Source organism: Balaenoptera acutorostrata, chromosome 3 (genome assembly GCF_949987535.1).
Source record: "Balaenoptera acutorostrata chromosome 3, mBalAcu1.1, whole genome shotgun sequence".
Lineage (NCBI taxonomy): Eukaryota > Metazoa > Chordata > Mammalia > Artiodactyla > Balaenopteridae > Balaenoptera > Balaenoptera acutorostrata.
Window position 1 is genome coordinate 135,238,419 of NC_080066.1, and position 19,423 is coordinate 135,257,841.

The following is a 19,423-nucleotide window of genomic DNA, read 5'->3' on the forward strand; positions in this document are numbered from 1 at the left end:
CACACAGAAAGCTTCGCCGACTCTCCCTATCTTGGTCTGAGGAGTTAGCAGGTGAATCTGGTGAGAGGGCGGTGAACCCTGATCTCCAGCGGCTGCGGAGGGGACCGACTGGACGCTGCGGGGATGGAGGCCTCGGGTCAGGGTCCCACCCGCCGCTGTCCAGAGTCAGGCGTCTTCTCCGCGCCCTGGAACCGCGGCGCCCGGGTGTCCAGCGGGGCCGGGGACTCGCCCCGCCTCGTCCGCAGAGAGAGGCCGGGGGTGGCGGCCCCGCCCCGGGAAAGGCGGGCCTGGCCCGGCGTATTTGAGGCGCAGAGCCGGCCGCCGCCCAGCCAAGAGGACATCACCTCTGCCGAAGCCACCCCTGCGACGCGCGAGCTAGTGCCGAGGCGTCGGGTGAGTGGCGCGGGGCGCCGGGACGGGGGCGCGCACGGGCTTGCCGGGGGCTGAGCCTGGCAGGGCGAGGGCGCCCGGGCGCTGCTCAGTGCGCGGCCGCCTTTGGAGGGCTGGGCCGGAAGCGTGGCAGGGGCTTGACTTCCCGGGGGCCCGCGGGAGGGCGTCGCCGAGAAGGGAGAGCGGAGTCTGAGACTCGGGGAAAGTTAGCAACGCCTTACAAGGACTCACCTGCATTTACTCGCGGCGGACGGGTGTGTTACCCTCTGCGGCGACTGGGAGGCTCAGCTGCGGTGACTGGGAGGCTCAGCCCCGGCGTCGCGCCCTCCCGTCCGCGGCCGCCCGGGGCCGCCGGCGGTGAGGGGTGGGCGCGCGCGCATCACCCCAGCCGCCGGCTCCAGCTGGGCGGGAGGAAGCAGGTCCTCCTGCCCCCAGTCCACAGAGGGTACTGCTCCCGGTCTCTGTCGGGCGGCTCCACGACCCCTGACTTGGCTGTCGACCCCTTGATCTTGCTGTGGTATGGGAATGAGCTCTGCTACCAGGCCAACAGGGTCAGGGTCTGCAGCCTCTCTCTGGATGCTGATCCCGCAGAAAACGGTGCTGCCCCAAGGCTGAGTGGACATGTGCCCGGCTTGACAAAGACCGTACACCCTCAGTTTTTGCAAATCAGTGACTCATCCCTGTCCAGATTTGGGCATTAACGATCTCACATCTGTGCCGGGGATATGTGGGGTGTGGCAGAATGTTGGTCCCAGGGTGCAGAGGCCTAGCTGAGGCGGGGGTCGGGAGACTTTTCAAACATGTTTGAGGATCTATTCTGGATTGTGAGTTGCTCTAATCAAAGCACTAAAATGCATGCACTTTGAGGAGTAGGAGCTCAGGGACGCAGGGCTTGAGGTCGTGCCTTAGGCTTCATGCCCTCCCCTTAGCGATTCCTATTCCAGATACTGGGGAATATTTGTAAAGTGACTCCTGGGAGTTGGGTTGCTGGGCAATGAGGACGGTTGGACCTCAGTGACCCAGTCTGTTTCTAGGATTCTGGAAAGGGAATGGAAGAAAGGCTCATTTAGTTCTGAAGAAAATGATAGCAATGAAAATTGACCTCTTGGCACGGAGCATGAGAGAAAATTTTCACCAGCTTCCAAAATTCTGACTCATTTGCCTCAAGTTTATAAAGTTTATCCTTCATACTAGGAAACTGTTTCCATAAAAGTTAAAGTTTAATGATAAAAATTTATTGTTCCACAATAGTCTCCTTTTCAGACATTGATGTTGAATCCCTAGAGGAGAGTCTTTCATTCCTTTGATGGCTGTGCCTCATCCTTGATCTATGGGAGATTGGAGCTCTTTCCTAAGTTAATAATGTGTGGGTGTTATACTTAGAATCAGCATTTACTTCATATCCTTGGGAGAAGTTTGATGATGGGTCTTGAATGTTTTGAGCTTAGAAATATTAGGTGGTGCCTCACTAGGTTACATAAGAAGCAGAAAAGGAGGAGCATTGCTTGATAGATTGACCTCAAAAGCTAGTTTTTTTTTTTTAAGACATGCTTTTCTTTTGTAAGTCACCAATGCTTTTTTATTTTTATTTATTTATTTAAATTTATTTAGTTTTGGCTGTGTTGGGTCTTCGTTGCTGTGCGTGGGCTTTCTCTAGTTACAGCGAGCGGGGGCTACTCTTCGTTGCGGTGCGTGGGCTTCTCACTGCGATGGCTTCTCGTGTTGCAGAGCACGGGCTCTAGGCGCGCAAGCTTCACTAGTTGTGGCTCGCGAACTCTAGAGCGCAGGCTCAGTAGTTGTGGTGCACGGGCTTAGTTGCTCCGTGGCATATGGGATCTTCCCGGACCAGGGCTCGAACCCGTGTCCCCTGCATTGGCAGGAGGATTCTTAACCACTGTGCCACCAGGGAAGGCCAAAAGCTAGTTTTTAAAAAAATGGAATAGCAAGTCTCACTCTGTTGAGGGGTCCTTAACCAATGACATTTTGCTATGCCACAAATATGCAGAAGTGCTTTATAAAGACTTTTTACTTACTGCTAGTGAGGTCAAAGGCCAATATTGGTCTCACCTATGATTTAGATACTGTTTGCCTAGAACCTTCATCAGCCAGACTCTAAATTTTAACTGTAATAGAGATATATATTCATATAGTAAAACTTGAGACTCTTATGTTACCTTAAGTACCAGTTGGCTTGTAAACTTCATGTACCTGAGACTCATAGTAACTGATCTAAAACTTAGCCTCTCTTTTTTTTTTTTTAAATTTTATTTATTTATTTATTTATTTATTTATGGCTGTGTTGGGTCTTCGTTTCTGTGCGAGGGCTTTCTCTAGTTGCGGCAAGTGGGGGCCACTCTTCATCGCGGTGCGCGGGCCTCTCTTGTTGTGGAGCACAGGCTCCAGAGCGCAGGCTCAGTAATTGTGGCTCACGGGCCTAGTTGCTCCACGGCATGTGGGATCTTCCCAGACCAGGGCTCGAACCCGTGTCCCCTGCATTGGCAGGCAGATTCTCAACCACTGCGCCACCAGGGAAGCCCAAACTTAGCCTCTCTTTCCTGTGATAGTTTGGGACACAGGCTTCTGCTGAGAACAGCTAGTTAACATTTTGTGTCTGGTGCCTGAATGGGTTCTTCTCATTAAATTCTGAGTGGTAAGCCTGCCAGGGCAGTAATTCCAATTTGCTGCTGACTAAGTATCATGTGTTCTCTCTTGACTGATGTTCAGCTTTTCCATAGGGAAAAAAAAATCAGTAACTGAGAGGCACAAAGTAACTTTACCTTCCTTGATGCTGAGGAACAATGATGAAAAAGAAATCCTAGTAAAGGACCAGTTTCCTTTATTCTAACCAGCATCATTGAATTTGGTTTTGGTGAGTGGGCGTTCCTCAAAGCCTGTTCCGTGTTTCAGTAAGGCCAGGATGTAGACTGCCTGTCCTGTGTTCTTTGGGGAGGAGCGTGGGCAGTGCTTGGGGTTCTGAGGAAATACGTTTGTGATTTACTTCCCTTACAGCTCGTGTAAAAGCTGGGGCCCTTTGTGGGCAGAAATTTCAGAAGTGCTCCTGGGAACCCTGGCAACTGAATTAATTGCTACATGGGCCTAGAATAGCATAGTACAGTGGATAGCCACTCTTTATTAAAGGGCAGAGCTGCAATTAACAGCCGATTAAAGTGGTCTGCGTTCTGACTCATGTCTAAATTCCTTATTCCAAAGCAATACTGAACTACTTCCTGTAGGTTTTTCCAAATGTGAAGACTCAGGTAGTAGTTTTTAAATGTTTTTGTCTTTGATGTAGTGTTTCTATCCTGACTTTTCAAAATTCTCTGATTCTGGGAATGCCAGAGTTCACAAACCTATAGTACCTGTGGAGTGGGAAGATTTTTTAAATTTTACATTTGATTGTCTCTATAAGCTACTCCTCTAAAAAAAAAAAAAGAAAAAGAAAGAAAATTTCCAGGCGAGTAGGGAAGATATTTATCCAAATAGATGTGATTTTTTAAAATTCTTTTTTGGTTCTTTTTTTCATTTTTCAGTTCTAAGGTTGCTAACCTTGATTTCAAAAGAACATTGGTTAGATAGAACCTGTTTCATCAGAGATCTGATGGTTGGGAGTTGACATAATCAAAACAATGCTTACCCAATTTTTGGAAAAGTAAGCTTTATCGGTTTAAATGTGGTTATAATTAGCAAAGTGACTGTGCAAAATGCCATCCTTGTATTCAATATCACTGCACACTGAGTCACCCAGCTAGTTTTCTGACAAAAACATGATCTATTTTTTAATTTGTTTACAATTTCAGCATGTTTATGCAGTTCTGAATGTTTAAGCCAGAGAATTAATTTCTAAATGAAGTAACTAACACTTTCGAAGGACTATACTTTAAAATTTCAAAGTGTGAGGTTTTATACTAGTGTAAAATCAGCCTGAATTAGGAGTCAGGATGCTTGGACCCTGGTCCTTGGCTTGCCAGTGACAGAATGACTTTGGGTCACCACGTTACCTCTCTGAGACTCAGTTTCCTCACCTTTAAAGTGAGGATATTAACTTTTCCCTGTCAATCTCATAAGATTATTATCAGAATCAAAATAGGTAAGGTATGTGAAAGTGCTTTGTAAACTGAAAAGCACCACAAAAATGCAGGGTGTCGTTATTCTAATGGGCTTGTCTAATGTGTCACAACACAATCCAAACTGTCATCCTTGGTGTTATGTGAAACACAGTAGAAATAAAGTGGAATCTGCTTTGTTTCTTAAATTGTTTTGGGCTAGTTGGAAAATAAACTGAATATGCTTGAACAGAAACTTTGAAAAGAATAAATGTTACATTTTTGAAATGTAAATGTAAATGTCTTTGTGTGAGTTTCTGGTTATGATCAGCCTTTAAACACATCTAAGTTTAATTGGATTTATGTTAATAAGACACTTTATGAGGCCAATAGAACAGACTTAGCTAGTTTTAACAATTGAAACTACCTTTCTGTTTTTTATTGACCTGCATAGGTACATTTATGTGAGGATACATATGCTAATTAGCCTACACGAGTGGTTCTCAAACCAGGCACAATTTTGCCCTCTTCCCGATTCCCCCAGGGTTATTTGGCAACGTCTTAAGACATTGTGCGTTATCACAATGGGGGGGAGGGGTGCTGCTGGCATCTTGTGTGTTGAAGCCAGGGACGCTGCTGCACATACTGCAGTGCACGGGACAGCCCCTCCCTACAGAGTATCCCACCTGAAATGTCAGTGGTGTGAGGTTGGGAATAAGCCCGAACACAATGGGGATATTTAAAAGAAGTCAAAACACTTACAGTGTTATTGCTGAGGCTTTGATACGTTGCCCAGGAGTGGAAGAAGAAGTTGTGTCATCAAAGGAACTAAGCTTTCTGCCCACTATGAACAACACAGCCAAAAATAAAAATTAATTAATTAATTAAAATTATTTTTTAAAAAAAAGAGATGGGCCAAAAGAAAAAAAAATTCAGTGAAAGATAATATTTGCGTGTTATAAATAACAGCAGAGTAGGATAAAATATCTGGTGTATAAATAAAACATACATTAAGTTCTAGGAGGAGGTCTGCCTGTTTGGTTTTTTTAACAATAAAATCTAATATTTTACATTTTTAGGACCTATCAAGAAGCCACCATTTACTCAATTATTATTATTATTTTTTAAAAATATTTATTTATTTATTTATTTATTTATTTATTTATTTGGCTGTGTTGGGTCTTCGTTTCTGTGCGAGGGCTTTCTCTAGTTGCGGCGAGCGGGGGCCACTCTTCATCGCGGTGCGCGGGCCTCTCACTATCGCGGCCTCTCTTGTTGTGGAGCACAGGCTCCAGACGCGCAGGCTCAATAGTTGTGGCACACGGGCTTAGTTGCTCTGCAGCATGTGGGATCTTCCCAGACCAGGGCTCGAAACCGTGTCCCCTGCATTGGCAGGCAGATTCTCAACCACTGGGCCACCAGGAAACCCCAATTATTTTAAGAATAATAATTGAATAACTATCACAAATAGGCGACTTAAGGAAAAAGAGATTCTGATTGTTAAAATCCAGGTAATTTTGGCCACAACACTAGTGATCCTGAGCTGAGAAAACTCACCCAGGCCTGAGGAGTCCAAAGCTACCCTCCTCCCCTCACCGCTAGAGAGCACCAGCGGCGGGAGCAGGTGTAAAGCATCCTGTTTGGATGGGGACTTGGCACAGGCGGAGGGGCAGGAGAAGCAAGAATGATGTCTCGGGGCCACCCTTTGAGGCAGCTTTGGGCAAGGCCAACCCTCTTTGGTAGCATCCTACCCAAAAATATTTTCCTCCACATTGTCTGACTCTTTTTTTTAACTTTAGTTGTTTGTTATACTGCCAGAGATTTCATTTGGAATAACAAGTATCTTTAAAAAAAAAAAAAAAAGGGAATCACCTTGTGCCCGCCTTTCTTCTTTATTGCTCCACATCCCAATCTCACCTTTCCTTCAAGGTTTAGCACAAGCAACACTGTCTCTTCCCGTTAGAAGTCACCTGTGACTTCCCACAGCATGCAGTCTGGCTCACAGCGTCCATCACTTGTGACCCCTTCTGGCCTCTGGACCCTTTGGCCATACATCTTGGTCGATTTCACCTTCAAACCCAGACAGGAGCCCCCCGGTGCCTGGCCCAGAGTAGGCATAAATGTGTACAAATGAAGGAATAAATCAACAGCAGCAACTAGGTCTTGGCGGGTGGGGCGGGGAAGGCAAGGATTGTCTTTCAAATCTCAGTAGAAAGAACCAACTGCTTCCTCCCAAAACCCAGAGGAGGGCGTGGGGCTGTTAGAGGGAACCGGAGGGGAGGTGGGTGAGATTAACGCACTGAACACTTTTTATGAGGTGGTAGAAAAAGAACACAGGAAGGAAGGTGAAGGAGGACCAAAAACCCAGGACTGTTTACATTTGTTACCTAGGAAAGGGGCAGAGCATTTTATTCCCCCCTCTCCCACCTGCGTTGGATCGCCTGGTACTCCCAGGTTTCAGGCCACAGGCTAGTGTGATTAGAGTTTAAAGGTATGAGTTAAATAGGGCGTGGTGATCCAGGTGGAGTGCATCTCCACCCTTTGATGAGACATTTTTGTGGTTCCCTGCTAACGATTTCAGCGTATTTGAGGAATAGACTGGCTTGTGTTAGGAGAATGCCTGTACATTGACTAGACCTGCACAATGAGCTGTTTGTGATGTTAAATTCATACGGAAACCAGTGAGGAAACCAGTGAAATCTTTTAGGATCAATAACCTGTGTTTGTTTGTTTGTTTTTTCTCTCCTTTCAGGAAAATGGCAGACAGTTTTTCGGTAAGTGTTTTATGTCTGTTTTCCTAACCTAATATGTATACAGTCATGCAGGTGGAAGGTTGTTTGTTTTTTTTTTAACCACTCAAGTTTCCCTAACTCTCCCACCACGTGGCTTCCTCTGGCCTCACCCGTCCAATGAGGGCTCGTTAGCTGGAGTCTTGTTTTTCCAGCAACAGATTTGGGAAGAAAGCCAGGCAGAGAGAGGCCTGGGCCTCACTAATAGTAACCCCTTTACCGAAGGCCTAGGACAGAAGTGGGTGGATTCCACTGGCAGGAGGTGAGAAACCAGCTGAACAAAGGGCAGTGTGGTACAGTCTGAGCATCCTGATTTTTTTTTTAAATCCTGCAGTGCTCTCTACTCCTCCTCCTTTCCCAAATGCTGGAGTAAGAAGCAGCCAAAATAAATTCCTATTAGCATGCTTATGTATTCTCAAATTCCTTAACAGAATGACTCACACCACCTACAGCCATGAGCTTGAGTTGTTTTCTAAATCCAGTTTACTTTCCATCATCATCCAGCCCTCTGTTTATCTCTCCCCCTCCCCCAGACCCCATGGGCTCCCTTCACAGCCTTACTCTGCTGCCCCGATACCAGGTCTGGGGTTGGGTTCCTGATGCACCAAAGGGTCAGACAATCCTGGCAGATCATATTCAATCAACATAGAAGTTTTTACTGAGTATCTTCACTTACCACCTAGCACTCTGCTAAATACTGTAGAAGTCAGAGAGGGAGAAGGCAGAGTCTCTTCCTGGAGAGAAAGGACACAAACCAACACTGGCACAGCGTCTTGCAGTCTATAAAGAGCCGTCCCAAATGCTGCCTCATCTGTTTGTCACAACAATCACATGAGATAGATCATTATCCCTGTTACACAGACAAAGACACTAAGTCCTATACAAGTGACATGATGGCTCCAAGAGTTTGGAGCTCTTGAAGGACGGTACTGGATTTCAAACCAAATCTTGTGATTCCACATCCCAGGCTCCTTCCTGTGTACAAGGCAGCTTCTCTGATACTAGCCTGGCTGCCACTAAGTGGTGACTAGCCTGGTGCACCCGAAGTGCAGTAGACATCCAGTAAAGGGAAGGCCAAGGCAACCAGCGCCAGCTTGGTGGAAGTTTTCCAGCCCAAATGCATCTTGATTTTTGTGATTGTTTTTCTCATGTCAGTTAGAAAATATGTGCTTTTACATAGAGGATGGCTAGCTCCTGACTTTAGCAAATTACGAAAAGGCAACCCTTAATGATCTGAGATGATGGGAAGCAAGAATCAAATGATAAGGCATGTATAATCCTAAAGTCTAATTTTAGGCTTAGGAACTCAAAACTAATAGGTGGGGAAAATTTTATTGATATGAATTTCATATCTTCACCATATCACTCTAATTCTTAGATCACATATTCCTGAAAATTCTGTTGTTGTGAATGTCTTTCATCCTGTAATTGTTTATGTCTTTCTTTCCAGCTTAACGATGCCTTACCTGGGTCTGGAAACCCAAACCCTCAAGGGTGGCCTGGTGCATGGGGAAACCAGCCTGCCGGGGCAGGAGGCTACCCGGGGGCATCCTATCCTGGGGCCTACCCCGGACAGGCACCACCCGGCCCCTACCCTGGCCAGGGACCTCCTGGGGGTTACCCAGGCCAGGCACCTCCAGGGGCCTACCCTGGCCCAACTGCACCTGGTTATCCTGGCCCAACTGCACCTGGTTATCCTGGCCCAGCTGCACCTGGTTATCCTGGCCCAACTGCACCAGGTGCCTACCCCGGGCCTGGGGTCTACCCACCTCCTGGACAGCCAAGTGCTCCTGGAGCCTACCCTGCTGCTGGCCCTTACGGCAGCCCTTCTGGACCCCTGGTAAGATGGTGTTAGTCATTTCGTATGCTTGAATGTGACCAGGACAAAGCTAATGAAGCACGTAGCAATTGTCTGGAGCGGTGGTACCATCACTTTGTAGTGCTCTGGCTGAGAGCTGGCCCTGGGTACTGACCTGCAAAGGGCTTCCGGGAGAACTGAAGCTTTAGACTCACTGCTTAGAGCCACTTTGCAAGGACCAGCCACAGTGTATGTTGGTCCAATAGAAAAAAATCGTTGCTCATGTTGAGTTTAGTATGTGTACTGTTAGAATAAGAGTAAAAAGAAGCTAATGCATCTTTTGAAGGCATCTGTAAAGCAGCTTTAATATAAATCAAGTTAAGAGCATAGCGATGGGGGAAGTTTTGGTTATTATTATTAATAAACACTGAGTATATAACGTGTGCCAGCTGTGTGCTTCTACACGGATGATCTCATTCAACCCCATAAGCACCCTCTAAGATACTGTTATTATCCCCACTTTACAAATGAGGAAATGGGGCAATAAAGAGTTATACAACCTTCCCATGGTCGTAGAGGGAACCTTTGGGGGAACCTCGGTAATCGGGTTTTTAAAAACCTTCTAAAGATAATTTTGTGATCTAAGGATTAAATTTTCACTTACATTAAAACCCATTTTAATAAATGAATTCTAAGCATAAAACTCTGTGGGGCTCCAGACACATCTCAGACACAGACCCTTCCCTTCCAAATAGTGTAGTTGGGAGAAAAGATCCAGATGTGAGGAAAGAGTTCAATAGCAGTGTGGGATCAGCCCCTTTCAGGACTATGATAGCACAGGGCGCATTTGCTCTGCTTGTGGGTCAGCTTAGAGGAGACCAGAGAGAGAGCGCTGGGGGCATGGGAGGCGTTGAACAGGACCTGGACCACAGGCAGGTAGACAGCTGAGACGGAGGATATGGAGGCTGTGGAAAGGAAGAGGCGGATGGGAGAGAGATCTCAGAGGAAGAGCCCCAGCATCTAGTGGTTAAGTCTTAGGAGTCAGAGACGACTCTGGCTTTTCAAGGCTGGGCAAGGAGAGCACCAGGAGCTCAGGGTCAGCCCAAACCAGGAACTCAGGAAGGGGATCGGATGGGGGAGGGGCAGGGGAGACAATTCCAGTTCACACCTGTTGGATTTGTGGCACCAGTAGCAACTCCAGACGGGAGGAAGCACAGGACTAGTACAGATCAGACAGATCAGGGCTAGAGAGAAAAGACTTGGGTGATGGTTGAACCCAGGGGGAAACAATTTTACAGGAAAAAGAGAAGAGGCCAAGGACAGAGCATTGGGAATATTTACAGCGTCTTGAACATAGAAGGTCAATAAATATGTGTAAAATGAACTGGGGAAGGTATTAATTGGAAAGTGTCCATTCTACAAATAGCAAGTACCTGCCACATTCAAAGCACTCCTCAGGGCCTTGTGTGAGTGGAACATAGGGGGCCTCAGAAGCCCAGAAGGTACCACAGTGCCTGCCCACAGGGAGCAGAACAACCCGACAAAGAATGTTATATGACAAGGATCTTTCCAAAAAATAGGCCAAGTGGATGAGTTATAGATTGGGATGGACCTTGTCATGAGAGATACAGTGCTCTGAAAGGGAACGTGTTCTGCCTTTGGCACCAATTAACTGATGGCCTTATTCTCGATTAGTAGCTGCAGTTGTGTAGGGAGCCTTCTCTCTTCAGGCCCTGGGCAAGGTGGCCTGAGAGTCTGAAAAGATGGCTAAGGTAGGGTTATGTGTTATTCACACATATTAAAAGTGGTTGAACTTTAGCGATATCTTTTTCTTTCTTCCCTCAAGAAAACATGGCTCTTTATTGATATATATATATATATATATATATATTTTTTTTATTCCCAGAATGTGCCTTATGACCTGCCTTTTTCTGGAGGAGTCATGCCTCACATGCTGATAACAATCCTGGGCACAGTAAAGCCCAATGCAAACAGGTAAAGAGCAAAGTCAGCAAGTCTAACATATTTATTGATTGCTTTTGGAATAAAGGGTGATCTGTATTGAATTTTGATAGAGTTTTTAAAATTGCACATTTAGAATCTTGGCTATACCATAGTTTGGGATTTTTCCATAAATCAATATGCATTCCCACCAAGAAGACAAGGTTTCCCTCACTAAATCTTGTGTTTCTCCCAGAACCAGAATAGAACAGAGTTCTACTTTGTGAGGACAAAGAGGAAGAGCAGGAAAACCCATTCTGTTGGTTCTTCTAGGCAGTGAAAGCCTTAGAATTAAAGGAAAGTAGAGCCTTTGTAAGGTAATGTTTGGCCATCCCTCCACCTCTGAGCCATAGATTGTCTAAAAAACAAAGCGCATCAAAAATTAGTGTCAGGGACTTCCATGGTGGTTCAGTGGCTAAGACTCCATGCTCCCAATGCAGGGGGCCGGGGTTTGATCCCTGGTCAGGGAACTAGATCCCACATGCCTCAACTAAGAGTTCTCAGGTTACAACTAAAAAGGATCCCACACGCCACAGCTAAAAGATCCTGCATGTCGCAACGAAGATCCTGCATGCCGCAACTAAGACCCGGTGCAGCCAAATAAATAAATAAATAAAAACTAGGGTCAAAGACAAAAAGATGCCTAGTTGATCTGAGAGCTTAAATATCATACCTCTCTGTCCTCATACTGGTACAAATCTCCCTGCAATTGTGCCGGTCTTGGTGCACTCTCAGATTTGTGAGCTTGGCCGCCATTTCTGTCTTCATAATGGGTGAAACAGCAGAGTCACAGATTCCCATGTTGTTGGCCTGGTCTACAGATGATAAGTGACAAGGTGGGGAACCCCAGTCTTCTGAGAAGACACTGTTTACTTAAAAGGTTTGAAAAGACTCTACAAGTTAAAGACTTTGTAAAAATAGATCAGCCTCTGCCATTGGTACTGGTTAGGTTGAGGTGAGCTCGGGGCGGGTAAGACTTTGAGCTCACTTAGGAAAATCCATGCTGATTTACAGGCTGCCCTGGGATGCCTGGCTCTGGTTATCACCACTGGTTATATTTATATATAATACAAGCAGGCTAGGGCTATCCTGAAGCTGTTCAGTATGTCTGTCCTTGAGGTTAGTAGTACTATTAAAGCTCCTAGATTAATTATTATCTGTTTCTGGGTCTTACAGACAGTACACAAAAGGTACAGATTCAAGCTGTGTACACAGGTTTATTTAAGAGTCTATAAACAGCCTCTGTGAGAGCCTGTCATCTCGATCCTCATGAATCAGCAGGAGCAACTTCCTGCGTTACCAGGAGGTGGACTCAAGATTCTGATCTGATCATTTCACATTCAGCTAACCAGTTCCCTCCACCTCCAGCCAGCCTTCTCTGGTTCTCCGTGGTAGTCACTACCCTAAGCCAGCTCTTCCTTCCACACAGCCTATACAGCTTCTCTCAGCACAATACTTCCCTACACAATAAAGCTTGTCTCACAGCAAGTTACACAATATATATATCCTCTGCCTGTGTCCTTATCCATCTTGCCTCCCAAAATAACATAGGACCCAGCACCCTGAGCCTCTGCAGACAGCACTCACGATTCAGTAATATCTGCTCTCCTCCTGCTGCAGCTGCTGTCACGCAGGACCACACTGGTATCTTTGCCTTATTTATGACTGTTGCACTAAAAAGGTTAGTTCCAATAACAATAGAGATGTCGACTAAGACTGTGGCAGGTCAAAACCAATTTTGGTTGAAATGATTAAGGTGGTAGTAAACTGAGAAATGTATTTTCTTTGATCTGCAAAATCTATGTGAGGAATTACATGAAAGAAAATCCTTACGGTGGTAGAGTTGACAATTATCTTCCTTTTCACTGCTGAGAAAATACAGGCATTGCATATTTAGTCAAATACAAATTCTATTGCCATTTGACCATATTGGTCCTTTCCCTGTGAATTTAATCATTGGTAGTTGTATGTGTCTGTTACTGGGTGAATGAAATACCCAAGGAATCATTGTTAGTAGGTCTAGAAAGCAGACCTTGCTTTTTTTTTTTTTTACTCAATTGAATTTTCTTTTTTTAAAAATTTATTTTTGGGCTTCCCTGGTGGCGCAGTGGTTGAGAGTCTGCCTGCTAGTGCAGGGGACACGGGTTCGGGCCCTGGTCTGGGAGGATCCCACATGCCGCGGAGCGGCTGGGCCCGTGAGCCACGATTGCTGAGCCTGCGCGTCTGGAGCCTGTGCCCCGCGACGGGAGGGGCCGCGATAGGGAAAGGCCCGCGCACCGCGATGAAGAGCGGTCCCCGCACCGCGATGAGGAGTAGCCCCCGCTTGCCGCAGCTGGAGAAAGCCCTCGCACGAACCGAAGACCCAACACAGCCAAAGATGATAAATAAATAAATAAATAAATAAATAAGAAAATCCTTTAAAAAAAAAAAAAATTTATTTTTATTTATTTTTGTCTGCATTGGGTCTTTGTTGCTGCGCACAGGCTTTCTCTAGTTGTGGTGAGCGGGGGTTACTCTTCGTTGCGGTGCACAAGCTTCTCATTGTGGTGGTTTCTCTCGTTGCGGAGCACAGGCTCCAGGCACGTAGGCTTCAGTAGTTGTGGCACATGGGCTTCAGTAGTTGTGGCTCACGGGCTCTAGAGCGCAGGCTCAGTAGTTGTGGTGCACGGGCTTAGTTGCTCCGCGGCATGTGGTATCTTCCCGGACCAGGGCTCGAAACTGTGTCCCCTGCATTGGCAGGTGGATTCTTAACCACTGCACCACGAGGGAAGCCCGCAGACCTTGCTTTAAAACAAGAGCACCAGCTGCTTCTGAGGTTAGCGCTCTGGGGAGCACACTTTGAGAAACTGTGGGGTAGGGGTAATACTTTAACAGCCAGATAACTTGTGTTTGTATTAACATCCAAGGAGAGGGAATAGGGTAGAAAGTTTATCCAGCACCTCCATTAATTCCACTTCACATCATGGAATGTTTAGTACATTTATTATTATGACTTTACAACTTAGCAATAGGATACTGAATATTAACTATGTTTTCTCATTCTAGCTATTTTAGGACTAGGTTTTTGGTTAACAGTGAGGAAGCCAGGTATTTGATAGCACTTTTTTATGTGACTGCCTTACTTTTAACAGGGATTAAAAGTAACCTGGCAGGGCAGGAAAAAGGTAGCCATCATTTCCACAATGTCAGGTATAAAGTGCCCTCAAAGTGGCCCCAAATCTCTACAAGGAAACCTTGACCCATTTTTTGTTTGTTTGTTTATTTTATTTTTGGCTGCACTGGGTATTCGTCGCTGCGTGCGGGCTTTCTCTAGTTGCGGCGAGCAGAGACCACTCTTCATTGCGGTGCGCGGGCTTCTCATTGCGGTGGTTTCTCTTGTTGCGGAGCACGGGCTCTAGGCACCCGTAGTTGTGGCTCGCGGGCTCCAGAGCGCAGGCTCAGTAGTTGTGGCGCACGGGCTTAGTTGCTCCGCGGCACGTGGGATCTTCCTGGACCAGGGCTCGAACCCGTGTCCCCTGCATTGGCAGGCGTATTCTTAACCACTGCACCACCAGGGAAAAAAAATGGAACGCTTCATGAATCTGCATGTCATCCTTGCGCAGCGGCCATGCTAATCTTCTCTGTATTGTTCCAATTTTAGTATATGTGCTGCCAAAGCGAGCACACCTTGACTGTTTTTATGTGTAGAGAGTAAAAAGGGAATTATAGCTGAATAGAAGGATATGACCAAAGACAACGAGGCCAAAAAACTGAACACATATCGTCTTGTTTACTTTGAGATACTGTGGTAGTACATCGAATGCAGTAGTCCCCCCTTATCTGAGGTTTCGCTTTCCACGATTTCAGTTACCCAGGGTCAATCGCGGTCTGAAAATGTTAAATGGAAAATCCCAGAAATAAGCAGTTCATAAGTTTTAAGTTGCCACTGTTGTGAGCAGCGTGGTGAAATCTCACGCTGTCCAGCCCCATCCTGCCTGCCCAGTATGTGAAATCATCCCTTTGTGCAGCATATCTGGCCTATTAGTCACTTAGTAGCTGTCTCAGTTATCAGATCCACTGTCATGGTACCCTGGTGTTTGTGTTCAAGTAACCCTTATTTTACTTAATAATGACCCCAAAAGCAAGAGTAGTGATGCTGGCAATTCATATATGCCAAAGGGAAGCTATAAAAGGCTCCTTTTAAGTGAAAAGGGGAAGGTTCTTGACTTAATGGAAAGAAAAAAAGTTGTATGCTGAGGTTGCTAAGATCTATATAGTAAGTACAAATCTTCTGTCCATGAAATTGAGAAAGGAAAAAGAAACTCATGCTAGTTTTTTTTTTTCCTGTCATACCTCAAACTGCAAAAGTTACAGCCCCAGTGCATAAGTGCTTAGTTCAGATGGAAAAGGCATTAAATGTGTACAATATTTTGAGACCACATTCACATGACTTTTACAACAGTATATCGCTGTAATTGTTCTATTTTATTATTATTCTCTTACTATACCTAATTTATAAATTAAACTTTCTCATAGGTATACATGTATAGGAAAAAAGTGTGCGTGGATAGCTAGCCAGCTAGCTAGCTAGCTAGCTAGCTAAATAGATATTTGATTCGGTACTATCCATGGTTTCAGGCATCCACTGGGGTCTTAGAACATACCCTCTGCACATGAAGTGGAACTACTATACTTGGCCCAGTATACTTTCCACTTTGAACCCATTCTCTGGTTTATTTGCTTTGTTTAGAAATTTTTCCTGTATTTTATAAATGATTTGCTCTTTAGAAAATTGTATGTTCTTCACTTGATACAAATGTACAACTTAAATAATTTTACTAACTCTGGTCCTTGGTTTAAAACAGACTTGCTTTAGATTTCAAGACAGGGAATGATGTCGCCTTCCACTTTAACCCACGCTTCAATGAGGACAACAGGAGAGTCATTGTTTGTAATTCGAAGCTGAATAATAACTGGGGGAAGGAAGAAAGACAGATGGTTTTCCCATTTGAAAGTGGTAAACCTTTCAAAGTAAGTTATTGCTACTGTTATATATTGATAATATATATTTCTCATGGGGAATCACTCCTAAACCACAATGCACTGGAAATGAATTTTCATCAGCTGTCCTGGGACACCTAACCAGTATATCTGCTCTGCATACCAGGGGACTGGTCTCGGAAATAGTGGCACTGTCCCCAACTCCATTCAGGCACCTTACCATCACCCGTTACCACCCTTCTGAGTTTAAGCTTTTCTGGAAGTGAGAAAAATAGCATCTTTAATTAAAAAAAGGCAGAAAGTCTTTATGGTACAGTTGGGCTGAGACTTAATTCCTCAAAACAACATAGTTAGCATGGCAATCAAAACGAAATTTTTATTGGATTTCCCTGGCGGTCCAGTGGTTAAGACTCCGTGCTTCCAATGCAGGGGGCATGGGTTCAATCCCTGGTTGGGGAACTAAGATCCCACATGCCGTGTGGCGTGGTCAAAAAAAAAAAAACCTAAAATTTTTAAATTCTAAAAGTAATACATACTTGTTTTATGAAAAGAAAAATTTATAGATTTTTAAAATTAACTAAAAAGTCCTCCATCCTTTACCGCTTCCCCCATCCTCACAAAGGTTGCAACTTGAGTACCTTTCCAGGGTTTTCTGTGACAAGCAACACACTTTTTATTTTTAAGCACTGCTTCAACAAATATTTATTAGGTCCACAGTATCGGGTAAGGGTTGACTATAGAGTGGGTTATAAAACAGCTAGATAGCCAGCTCCTCAGGGGCAGGGTCTAACAGGGACTATATTCTACATTTGGTGGACATCTTTCCTTGTGAGAACATTGCCACCTAATAGTACTTCATTGTTCAGATGTGTAATAATTCAGCCAGTACCCTACTGGTGAAAATTTGGAGTATGGAAATATTCCAAATAAATAAAACCGGGAAAGTTCTATTTATTTTACTAAAATACTGTGATAGCTATCCTTATAAATCTTTGCTTCCTAGAATAACTTCACTCAAAGAATATACACGTTTAAAATTTAGATAAGGATATTGCCAAAGTGCTGCTTCCAAAAGGATGTAAGGATTAACACATTCTCTAACTACTGGGAGAGTCTGTTTCCCCTACTCTTGCCAAAACTGGTTATCATCTATCTTCATAACATTTGCCACTCTAAGTAGAGGATTCCTATTTTAGCATTTATTTTTAGTTTTAGTTTTAGGTGTTTGAGGCCATACAAAAACTTTAAGTTTTTATGTAGATAAATTATTAATCTTTTCCTCTGTGGCTTCAACTATATATCCTTCTAACAATTTTATCATTTTGTTTTGCTTAAATCTTGAATAAGTTGGAGTTTATCTTTGCTGTAAAGTTACTTTTTCTGACTTTAATTAGTTCTACAATTGATCATAAAGGTGAAATGCCAGACATCCTGAGCTCAGGCCAGACTGGTTTTGAGATGAATGGGCATTCCTAACAGTTTTGTGTATGTGCCATTTCAGATACAAGTCCTGGTTGAAGCTGACCACTTCAAGGTTGCAGTCAATGACGCTCACTTGTTGCAGTACAGTCATCGGGTGAAAAATCTCAGGGAAATCAGCAAACTGGGAATTTCTGGTGACATAAATCTCACCAGTGCTTCGCACACCATGGTATAAAGGGGCAGATACTTTTTAAAGAAATGAAATTGAACGTAAACCTTACACATTTAAAAGTTTCATGTTCACTATGAGTGAAAAATTTTACCTTTATTCATCAGTGTCCTTCTTGCAAATCATCCATTTAATAAAGAGTTACCTGTCTTTATATGTCATTTAATTGGGGCAGTTTATTCTTGATAATGCGCAGTGGACTCAATAGAAAAGGACTCAATGGAAAAAGAAATATGTAGCAATGTTAATACTGCATTAGGGTCTCCCAAAGTTTTCAATATTTGCTAAACTATTTTTTAAAAAGGGGGGACTTCCCTGGCGGTGCAGTGGTTAAGACTTCGCCTTCCAATGCAGGAAGTGCAGGTTCGATCCCTGGTCAGGGAGCTAAGATCCCACATGCCTCATGGCCAAAAAACATAAAACAGAAGCAATATTGTAACAAATTCAATACAGACAAAAAAAAAAAAAGTAAATAGGAGTAAATACTACCCCCAAATTAACCTCTCCAACAGATGCTACAAAGAAATCGTTCTATTTTCTTACTTCAGGAAACATAATATATTCAGGAAATGAGAAAAGCAGAAAGAAAAAGTTTACATATAGAAGACCCATAGACAATTACTGTTAGCATTCTGGTATATTTCTCTGGACTCCTTTTAACTATTTCATCTCTCTAAACTATACTTCACTGCTTTCAAATCAGTAATTGATACCAGTATCAGACAATCTTCCCGTGGGTTCTTCTTTTGGTTTTATGAAATCTCCAGATTTGTAGAGGGAAAAAAAAGTAGGTTTTTAATTAGAAATGTATCAGCTTGAAAAAGTTAATAGCTCCCATTGTTAATACTCTCACCCATGCCTTTCTGCCCTTCCTCGTTACCAGCAAGGCCAAAGATTAATATAATTTCAAAACCAGGATGTGCTCACATCACCTCATTTTATAGGAGACCAAATATTATTTGATCTATTATTGTTTCTACAATACCATCTTCTCAAGTATTTTGTTGCCACAGGTTGGGTCCCCCAGGAGGCAAAGAGATTAGAATGCAAGAGGTTTATGAGGGAGTGTCCTTTCTCTCAACAGGCGTGGAGATGAGAAGGCGCACAATTAGGCAGAGTAAGAAGTTGAGCATCCATGCCTCAGCCTACACTATAGGGGTTATGAGCTGGGATGATGTTTTGGAGCTGTCAAGAGGGCGATGCCTTCATATTTTCACTTCAGTCAGTGGATACAGGCCACCTAGGAAGCAGTCTGATCTTGGGTGAAGTGGCTTTCTTCACCTGAGACAGTTCTCACACGGGATGATTCCCAAGGACTGTCTGCTAGCAGCACTGATAGCAACAAAAGAAATGAGTCCTTCAGTCCTAAAGTGGGATGTGAGCAGCACATCACGGCTCATTTCAAAAAGTATGTTAATTCCTTATTCTAACATTCTCATCTTGACTGTTCTACTCAAGTGATTAAACAGAAGAACACAGTAAGCTATGGAGAAAAAAGGAAATTTGGTTTATACAAAATTACTTAAATCCTCTGAGCCTTGGTTCCGTTGTCTGTAAAACGAACTGTATAATACATTTTATAACACACCTTTTGTCTATAAAATGGGTTACTATGACCATTGAATAAATATTGTTTGCAGAGAGGTTGTCGTATAGTAGGTCCTCAGTACATGGAAATTCCATTTTTTTTAATTTTTGGAAAGGCTCTTGTTCTACCCAGTTTTCTTTCATTTTGTCTTTAAAGATTTTCTTAATACCTCATAATTCTAGA

The 19,423-nt window shown here is 44.0% G+C and overlaps 1 protein-coding gene and 1 non-coding gene across 2 annotated transcripts; one reads left to right on the forward strand and one right to left on the reverse strand.

The window, feature by feature from the left end:
* The first annotated feature begins 254 nt into the window (after window positions 1-254).
* LGALS3 (galectin 3) lies at window positions 255-17,813 on the forward strand. Its single transcript, XM_007192892.3, has 6 exons — window positions 255-393; window positions 7,186-7,207; window positions 8,673-9,062; window positions 10,927-11,015; window positions 15,866-16,031; window positions 17,503-17,813. Exons 2-6 carry the CDS (start codon window positions 7,190-7,192, stop codon window positions 17,656-17,658), a joined length of 819 nt encoding a protein of 272 aa, XP_007192954.2. The 5' UTR covers window positions 255-393; window positions 7,186-7,189; the 3' UTR covers window positions 17,659-17,813.
* Window positions 14,579-14,685, reverse strand: LOC114239232 (U6 spliceosomal RNA). Its single transcript, XR_003624415.1, has one exon. It is a non-coding gene; the product is annotated as a U6 spliceosomal RNA (small nuclear RNA).
* Window positions 17,814-19,423: the final 1,610 nt, after the last annotated feature.